Raw genomic sequence first — 10,225 nt, 5'->3', positions numbered from 1 at the left:
CGGCGGCGCAGCGGCCACGATGAGCTCGGGCGACGCCGTGTGCACCGGCTGGCTTGTCAAGTCGCCCCCCGAGAGGAAGCTGCAGCGCTACGTGAGTAGGGGCCCCTCCGCCCCGCGGTGCCTCCCAGCCCCTCGCGACTGGGCACGTCGAGCGGGTCACTGGCTCCGGTGTCCGCCGTCTGCCCCAGGCGAGGAAGGAGGCCGGGGCCGAAGGGGCAGGCTCGGACCTGGCAGACTTCTAGAAAGAAGTGCCCGTCCCGGGCGGGAAGTGGCCCTCGGTGCCCGTGAGGGGCCGGGGCCGGGCGAGGAGGGCCAGGCTGAGGGGAGCTGCCCGGCGGACTAGCGGGCCTGGCCCGCATCTCCGGGGGCTGGAAGTCCGGCTTCGGGTGCAGCTGCACCGGACACTGTTGGGAGTCAGCCCAAGTGGGACTCGCTCAGCCGTGGGGCTCGGGCAGGGAACGTCCTGCAATAAGGGGCCCTTCTGAACCAACGCAATGACCAGTACAAATGCACTGCCGAGGGCGCGAAGGAGCAGTCTCTGTATCAGCTTCGCTGGACAAGGTCTTACCCCACTGGGCGGAGAGACCCGCACGCTACTGAGGCTACTTCAGCCATTAAGAAGAAACTCTTCCGTCTGCTGGGAGGTGCACAGAAATAGATAGGATTTTAAGAGTTGCTTGATGATCTAGATTCCCATGGTAGGGACAAATCTTCCCATGTCTCCTCCAGTCTCGAGCTGCCCACCCACCCAAAATGGTTCCAGACCATGTCCTGAAACGGCTGTTTCTGCCAAATTTCACCTGGTGTTTTGGCTCCCACGTTAATGAGGCACAGCCCTGGTGTGGCGCTGTGGGTTACCGTTTGAACTGCAAGGTCGGCGGTTCCAGCTCACCAGCTGCTCCTTGGAAACCCTATACAGGGTCGCTATGGGTCGGAATCGACTCGACGGCACTTAACAACAACAACAACAATTATGACAAAGTGGGATTATACGAAGAGTTTTATAATTTATGGAAACTTCCCTTTGATTTCTCTAATTACCCTAGATCATTCTGTTTGAGTGCTCAGTCCATAAACTTGCAGGATTCAGCCTGTGACCACTCAGGTGAGGATTATTGTCACAAACTGGCACTTTGAAAGAACGCTGGGGACGTTGATTTCTTTGTTACCTTGAGTGGGAGGCATTTGAAAGGTTCTTTAGGCACCCACTTTGCAGCAGATGAATCAGGAAGGTGGTGGGCCTGGAGGGCAAAGTGTTCGGAAGGGTTTTTCCAGCCTTTCTTATCTTGTCCTCAGCACTGCTATAGGAAATGTGGGAATGCACCAGCGTGCCTACCTGCTATCATTCATGGTTTGTTCTTTTCGGGTGGCAAGTGTGGACACTGCACAGCACAGGGCTGTGTGCACTGGCGATCCGGGAGGCTTGGCACAATCCGCTTCCAGATTGTCCGAATGTAGGGGTGCAGACAGGGAGGAATTGTTCTTTGTTGTTAAGTGCCGTCTAGTCACACTCCTAAGACATACAGCTAGAGCTTTTAGTCCGTGGTTGATGTTTTCTCGAAAAGAGGGGCATAGTCTTTTAAATAATCATTGTTTTGTGTGTGTCTGTGTGTGTTTGGAAGTGCATCCATGGAACACACACCAAAAAGACAACAGTCAGAAAGTTGGTTTCCTCTCATCACTAGATCTTGCAGGAACTTTTTGATGCCACTAGATGGCGACCACATGTCAGTTTCAAGGGGCTTGGACAGCGCTGTTATGAATCCAATAAAAAACCTGTTGCCTACCAGTAGATTTCAGTTTTAGTCCTGGCATGGCACTGTAGGTAAGCACTGGACTGCAAGGTTGGTACGAACTGCAGGGTCGGCGGTTCAAACTCTCCTTGGAAACCCTATACACGGTCGCTATGGCTTGGAATTGAATTGATAGCCCTTAACAGCAACACAGGGCAGAGTCCTGGTGTGGCGCTGTGGGATCAGAAGCACACTGCTAACCACGGGCCAGCGCTGCAAACCCATCAGCCACTCCTTGGAAACCCTATACAGGGTTGCTATGAGTTGGAACTGACTCGATGGCACTTAATAATAGGATGGAGTCCAACTGCCCCATAGGATTCCCAAGGCTGTTGTGAAGATTGTCATGTTTTTCTTTCTCAGGGCAGTTGGTTTCAAGCTGCTGACCTTTCAGTTCACAGCTGAAGTCCTTGACAACTCCACCACTGGGACTCATGTTATTAACAACAACAAAACAAATACCTACTGCCATTAAAGGAGCTCTGGTAGCGTGGTGGTTATGAGTTGTGCTGCTAACCTCAAGGTCAGCAGTTCAAAACTACCAGCTGTTCTACAGGAGAAGGATGAGGCTTTCTGCTCCCGTAAAGATTTCCAGCCTCGGAAACACTATACACTGACTCGATGGCACACCACCACCACCACCACTGACACTGGGTTGATTCAGTACCTCGAATTCAGCTCTTGTCATAAATACTTATTCTGCAAGGCCTTTCCTCTGAACCAGGATCTGTGGTACTTACTAGAGATACAGAAGGGAAGAAAATCACCAAACCCTAGACAAGTTCCTAGCCAAGTTCCTGGTGGTGGGCTGGGTGAACACCTCTGATTCATGACTTGACAGATCTGTGACCGGGACTCTAGTCCAGGAGGCTGGTGGTCGGCGCCATTGAGTTGGTTCTGACTCAGAGTGACCCTGTGCACAACAGAAAAACACACTGCTTGCTCATATACCATCCCCACAATTGGATCAGTCCACCTCTCGTTGGGGGGGGGTGTCTTCCTCTTTTTTGCAGACCTCCACTTTACCAAGCATGGTGTCCTTCTCCAGGGACTGGTCCCTCCTGAGCCATGTCCACAGTTGCTATTAGTTGTCGTCGTTAGGTACCGATGAGTCACAACAGAACAAAACACTCATTGTGTTGGTACCACTGGGTCAAGCCAGCTCGGTGGGGTCTTCCTCTTTTTTGCTGACCCTCCACTTTTCCAAGCATGATGTCCTTTTCCAGGGACTGATCCCTCCCAATAACATGTCCAAAGTATGTGGGAGGAAGTTTCATCATTGTCGCTTTTAAGGAACATTCTGCTTGTACTTCTTCAGAGACAGATTTGCTCATTTGTCTGGCAGTCCAGGGCAGGCTCTCAGGCAAGCAGCACTCTATGAATAGTCACAGTTAGCAATAGAAGCTCAGTTGGCTCCAAGGTAGATCTTTCAGTTCACACTAAGATGGGGCTTCCTCCAGTGAATCAAGAGCCGGGCCAATCGGAAAAGATTATTGATAGTTTGTTTTTGTACTTTAGGTTTCATATGTAGTATAGGAATGTTGTTGTTGTTAAGGACCATGGAGTCGGTTGTGACTCATAGTGACCCTGTACAGGGTTTCCGAGACTGTCAATCTTTATGGGAGCAGAAAGCCTCATCTTTCTCCCACGGAACAGCTGGTAGTTTCGAACTGCCGACCTTGGGGTTCGCAGCCCGATTCGTAACCACTACGCTATCAGAGCTCCTTATAGGAATCAAGCAATGTAAGAATAAATGGACTAAAAGGGGAAAGACCGTCTTGAAGTTTTTTTGCCCGTCCTACTCTCTTACACATTACCTAATAGGCAGCCCTCTGTTGGTGAAGCTGTAGCCTGCCTCTCTTTTTCCAAGTTTGAAGCAGGCCTGGTGTGGTGCTGTAAGGATAAACACTCGAGCACAAGGTCAGCTTGAACTTCAAGGTTGGCGGTTCAAACTCACCAGCCACTCCTCAGAAACCCTGTACAGTGTCGCTATGAGTTGGAACTGACTCGATGGCACTTAACAACAACAACAAGAGTTACAATTGTTCCCATTTACAGACCGCTTGTATGTGCCAGGCATTTGGCTAACGACTTACTTGGTCTTCAAAACAATGCCAAGAGCAACGGCATTGCTACTATCTCTGGATCCATATATTATTTGCAAATATTTCCTACTAGTTCATTTGTAGTTTGCCTCTTCAGTCTCTTAGTAGTACCTTTTGCTAAACAAACGGGTTGAACTTCGATAAAGTCCACTTGATTCACTTTTTTTCTCTTAAGGGTCATGCTTTAGTTGCCAAGGCTGAGAACTCTGCCTTGCCCTCAATTACAGAGATTTTCTCTTGTCTTTTTTTTCTAAATGATTTATAGTTTCAAGTTTTGTATTTTTGACCCATTTTAAGTTGATTTTTATTCAGTGTGTAAAGCTTGTTTTCCTGCATCCAGCTTCCGGTTGTTCAGTGTCCTGAATTGAATAAACTGTCTTTGCCTCAAAACAATTTACTTCTAGGTTCTCCAGTGGACTCTCTTGGTCCATTTGTTTCCTTAATGCCAATATGGTTTTGGTCTCATTCTTGAAATCAGGTATTAAAAATGCTTTACCTTAGTTTTTCTTTGTCAGTTGCTTTGGATATTCGGGTTCCTTCACTTTTCCTCCTCAATTTTAGAATTAATTTGTGAAATGACTTCTGTATATTTTTCTTGTATCCTGCAAGCTTGCTAAACTCGCTCTATTTGCCTTGCTTATAGTGAAACCTCCAGGGAGCCCTGGCAGCGTAGTGCTTATGTATCAGGCTGCTAACCTCAAGGTCAACAGTTTGAATCTACCAGTTTCTCTGCGGGAGAAAGATGAGGCATTCTGCTTCCATGAAGATTTATAGCCTTGGAAACCCTCTGCAGGGTCACTATGAGTTGGAACCAATTCTATGGCCCACCACCACCACCACCGCCACCATAGTTAACCTTCCAGCACTATCTCTGCTGCATAGAAATGGCAGATCTGGCATCCTTGCAGTTGTCCTGACCACAGTCCAGTGCTGATCCTCCAAGAGGTCATTTCTTCTACCGCTGAGTACTGTGCCATTGGGCCTCACTTGGTTAGCCAGCTTGGCGCCACCTTTTGGCCATAGTGAGTAGTGCTGTCTCTGCTCTCCAGTCTCTCCAGGGTATAGACCTAGGAGTGGAATTTCTGGGTCATTTGGTAGTTCTTGGTAGCATAGTGGTTACGAATCGGGCTGTGAGCTGACAGGTCAGCAGTTCGAAACTACCAACTGTTCTGTTCTGTGGGAGAAAGATGAGGCTTTCTGCTGCTGTAAAGATTTACAGCCTCAGAAACCCTGTACAAGGTCACTATGAGTCGGAACCGACTCCACGACACATAACCACCACCATGGTAGTTCTTGGGTGGCCCTGTGGGTTTAATGCGCTGGACTGCAAGGTCGTCAGTTCAAGCTCACCAACCTCCCCGTGGAAACCCTAAAAAGGGTTCTTGAGCGTCGGAACCGACTGGACCGCACTTAACAACAACAGTGGCAGTTCTGGTGTGGCACTGTAGGATCAGCAGTTCAAACCCACCAGCCACTCCTTGGAAACCCTATACATTGTCACTATGAGTCAGAGTCAACTCAACAGCACTTAACAACAACAACAACAACATTTTTCAGTTTTCCACAACAGCTGTACCATTTTGCATTCCTAGCAGCAATGGCTAAGGGTTCCAATTTCCCTACTTTCTTATCAACATTTACTCGTTTCTGTAGTTAATGTTTGATCTTAGCCATCCTATTGTTATTACTGTTAAATGCCATAGTGTCAGTTCTGACTAAAAGCTATCCTGTACAGGGTTTCTGAGGAGTCCTGGTGTGGTGCTGTGAGCTAATGCGCCAGAATGCAAAGCCATTTGAACTGCAAGGACGGTGGTTCAAGCTCACCAGCTGCTCCTCGGAAACCCTATACAAGGTCGCTATGGGTCAGAATTGACTCGATGGCACTTCACAACACTAACACAGGGTTTCTGAGGCTGTAAATCTCTGTGAGAGCAGAAAGCCTCATCTTTCCCCTGCAGAGCAGCTGGTGGGCTCGAACAGCCTATTTTGTGGGTCCATCTGGTGCCTAATGAGGGAGCCCTGGAAGTGTAGTGGGTGACTTATTGGGCTACTAACCGCCAAATCAGATGTTCGAATCCACCTGTGGCTCCTAGGTGAGAGGAGGCTGTCTCCCTCCTCTTGTGAAGCCTTGGGTCACTCACTGGGAGTGGGAATCACCTCGATGGGACACTAGAGTTCTGGTGTGGTGATTTACAATAAGCACTAGGCCACAAGGTCCATTTGAACTGCAAGGTTGGTGGTTCAAACCCACCAATTGCTCCTTGGAAAGCCTATACAGGGTCACCATGAGTTGGAAATGACTTGATGGCCCTTAACAGCAACAACAATGACACTGAGCATATGTTTGTATGTTTGGTGGCCAAATATTTGTCTTTATGTTAACTTGATAACATCTTATATATGTTCTGGTTACTAGATTCTTTGTGAATGTTTGCTTTCCAAAGGTATTCTTCTAGTCAGTAGCTTGTCTTTTCACTTTTTGGTAAAGCCTTTAAAACACACACACACACACACACACACACACACACACACACACACACACACACAAAAATGTTTTATTGTGAATTGAGTGAAGGTAAACCCAGAATATCATCAGCTTTCCTTTCAACCAATCAGATACTTTGTTTCATCTCAAGGATCCCACTCCCCTCCCAGCAACAACAGGCCTTTTCACATCTTATTTTTCACAAATGAACAAAGCTGAAACATTTGTACACATAAAACCAAAAATATCTATTCATTTAAATGTCCAAAGGGACCACATTCTTCAAGCCTTATTTTTAGGAGATCCCATTTCCTTATTTTGTCTTTTGCTTTTTGGGCTTCTGTTGTTACAGTAGATACTCCATCGTTGAAAGCTAGGCCTTACTTTGGATTAGGATTTGAATGGAAGTTTACAGGGCAAATTCGTTTTCTATGAAACGATCCCTACACATTTTGTTTTGAGACTTTCATGGCCGTCCCACCACATTGTGAGGTGTTTCATTGATTCTTCCGTCTTCTCTAACATTGCAGTGCGTTCCATTCTCTGCATGCATTAAGCCTATGATGACCATTTAGTTTGTTTCCATCTACTTGCTGTTGTGAATGGACATGGTTGTACATATATATATAGCTCTGGTAGCGTAGTGGTTACGAATCGGGCTGCGAACCTTAAGGTCAGCGGTTCGAAACTACCAGCCGCTCCGTGGGAGAAAGATGAGGCTTTCTACTCCTGTAAAGATTTACACCCTTGGAAACCCTGTACAGGGTCGCTATGGGTCGGACCCGACTCGATGGCACTTAACAACAACAACAACAACATATATATATTCAAGTCTGGCTCTTATTTATTTAGTCTATACACCTAGTAGTGTGATTGATGAATCAATAGTACTTCTATTTCCACCCTTTTTAGGAAATGACATCCTGGTTTCCATAGTAGGTGGACCACTGTACAATTCTACCAGCACATTTAGGGCCCTAAATTTGTTTTTGTATGGTGTGAGGCACGGCTACTGCTTCATTTTTCTACATGTGGACATTCAATTTTTCCCAGAACCATTTATTGACGAGACTTTTCTTCCCCCATCAGATGGACTTAGCACCCTGGTCAAAATCAATTTACCATAGATAATGGTCTTATTTCTGGACTCTGAAACCGATTCCATTGGCCTATGTGTTTATTGTTACCCCAGTACCAGGCTGTTTGGATACTGTTGTTGTTAAGTGCCATTGGGCCTTTCTAAGGAGTGGCTGGTGGGTTTGAACTGCCACCCTTGTGGTATGCAGTCCAGTGCTGGTCCTGCATCGCCACATCAGGAGTTGTACGTTTTAAAGTCAGGAAGTACGATTACTCCTACTGTGTTTGTCTCTTTCAACGTTGTTTTAGTTATTCAGGACCTCTTGCCTGTCCACAGAAAGCTGAGGATTGGTTTTCCTACATCTGTGAAGATGGAGATCAAGTCTCCGAATCTGTGGACACAGAGCATCTTTCCATTTATTGAAGGCCTCATTAATCGCTGTTAGCAGTGTTTGCTAGTTTTCATGTATACATCCTTCACATCCCTGCTTAGATTTAATCTTAAGTGTTTTATTCTCTTGGAGTCCTGGTGTAGCATTGTGTGATAAAGCACTGAACTGCAAAGTCGACTTGAACCACAAGGTCAGTTGTTCAAACTCACCAGCTGCTCCCTGGAAACCCCATACAGGGTCTCTATGAGTCGGAACTGACTTGACAACAATTAACAATTAAGTGTATGGGCTCCTGGTGTGGCACTGAAGAATCAGCACTGAACTGCAAACCATAAGGTCGGCAGTTCCAACCCACAAGCTGCTCCTCGGAAACCCTATACGGGCTCGCTATGAGTTGGAATTAACTCAACGACATTTAACAACAACAGTGTACAGAAACCAAACTGATTTTTGTTTGTTGACCTTGTACCCTATAACTTTGCTAATTTCCTGTAAATTTTCTTGTAATTGCTGAGATTTTCAATATTTATAGAGTTATATCATCCATGAATGGCAAGAAGTTTATTCCTCTTTTCCAATTTGGATACCTTTTATTTCTTTTTATTGTCTTATTGCTCTGGCTAGGACATCTAATGCACTATTGAATAGACATGGTAAGAGCAGGCACCCTTGTCTTTTCCCCCAATTTCAAGGGTTACTGAGACTTTTTGATGTGAATCTATGTTGGATTTTGTCCAATGCTTTTCCTGTATCTTTTGTTTAGTCTGACACTGGCACGGATCGAATAGGGCTGTGAATCCTAAGTGTGGTGGGCACAGTAGTGTCGAGTGTGTCTTGAGCCAATCACTTTTGAGATACAAAAGACATGAAATAAGCAAAGAAGGAAGCCACATGCACACCACCAAGGAGGCAAGGGGTCAGGACTGAAGTCAGACTTTGTGGTATTTCTGTTTTAGGATTTTCAAATGTTGTTCTAGAACTTCTGGGATAAACTTCACTTGGTTGTGAGTTGATTTGCTAAGGATAGTTGTGTCTCTGTTCATGAGGTGTGGTTTCTTTCTTTCTTTTTATACTATCTTTGCCTGGTTTTAGCATGATGCTGGCCTCCTAAAATTAATTGGGAAGTGGTATCTCCTCTTCTCTTTTCTGAAATATATTTTGTAAAACTTTCTTAAATGCTTGGCAGAATTCACCATCAAAACCGTTTGGGCCTAAACTTTTCTTTGAGGAAAAGTGATTGTTGTTGTTAAGTGTTGTCAAGCTGGCCCCGACTCATAGCAACCCTGTATAGGGTTTCTAAGGAGCTGCTGCTGGGTTTGAACCTTTCAGTTAGCAGTCCAAGCCTTGAGGAAAGGTCATTAACTATAAATTATTAACCTTGAGGTTATTAACTATGAAATCAATTTAGTTCATAGATAGAGTGCTATTCATGTTATCAAAAGCTCCTTTGGTGGTGGTGGTGGTGGTGGTGGTTATGTGCCGTGGAGTCGGTTCTGACTCATACTGAGCCTGTACAGGGTTCCCGAGGCTGTAAATCTTTACGGGAGCAGAAAGCCTCATCTTTCTCCCATGGAACAGCTGGTAGTTTCGAACTACTGACCCTGAGGTTAGCAGCCAGATTCATAACCACTACGCTACCAGAGCTCCTTAAGCTTTGGTAGTTGCTATTTTTCAAGGATTTTGTTTATTTCATCAAAGTTCTTGAATTTACTGACATTCAATTGTTCATTGTGGAGTCCTAGTGTGGCACTGTGGGTTAATGTGCTGGACTGCAAGGTCGGTTTGAACCTCAAGGTCAGTGGCTCAAGCTCATCAGCTGCTCCTTGGAAACCGTATACAGAGTTGCTATGAGTCAGAATCAACTCCACAGCACTTAACAACAACAACAACAACAAATTGTTCATTATAGTGCCTTGTTATCCTTTTGGAGTCCTGGTATGGTGCTTTAGGATAAGCACTAGGTTACTGAGCTCAAGGTTGGCAGTTGAAAACCACCAAAACCCCTGGAAACCCTGTACAAGGTCATTATGTGTTGGAAACAACTTGATGATACTTAACGACAACAACAGCATTGTCCTTTTAATATCTGTAGGATCTGCTGTGATGGGTCTTATGTCATTTATGATATTGAGCTGATAACCAGCTTCAGGGTTCAAACCAGGCGCTCGGCAGGATGAGGCTTACAACCTCAGAACCGTCTGCGGGATTGCGACCAGTCCAAAGCCACGAAGCCACCGGATGGGACGGCATACCACCACCACTACTGCCGTGATGGTTGACCTGATAGTCGTACTTAGACCCTGGTGGCGCTGTAGGATAAGTACTAGACTACTGCTAACCACAGGACACAGGGTCGCTGTTCAAACCCTGCTC

The 10,225-nt window shown here is 46.0% G+C and overlaps 1 protein-coding gene across 3 annotated transcripts in view; it reads left to right on the top strand.

Moving 5' to 3' along the window:
* Positions 1-10,225, top strand: part of GAB3 (GRB2-associated binding protein 3) — a 122,111-nt gene continuing 111,886 nt past the window's right edge. For 2 of the 3 annotated variants that reach the window (XM_006876834.1, XM_006876832.1), the window contains exon 1: positions 1-91. In XM_006876834.1, coding sequence (XP_006876896.1) covers positions 20-91 — 72 coding nt within the window. In that variant the 5' untranslated portion in view covers positions 1-19. The remainder of the gene's footprint in view (positions 92-10,225) is intronic. The other variant, XM_006876833.1, reaches the window with a different exon arrangement.

This window comes from Chrysochloris asiatica, unplaced genomic scaffold, assembly GCF_000296735.1.
Source record: "Chrysochloris asiatica unplaced genomic scaffold, ChrAsi1.0 scaffold00419, whole genome shotgun sequence".
Classification (NCBI taxonomy): domain Eukaryota; kingdom Metazoa; phylum Chordata; class Mammalia; order Afrosoricida; family Chrysochloridae; genus Chrysochloris; species Chrysochloris asiatica.
The sequence above is the reverse complement of the archived record's forward strand: the minus strand, read 5'-3'. Positions and strand labels throughout refer to the sequence as shown.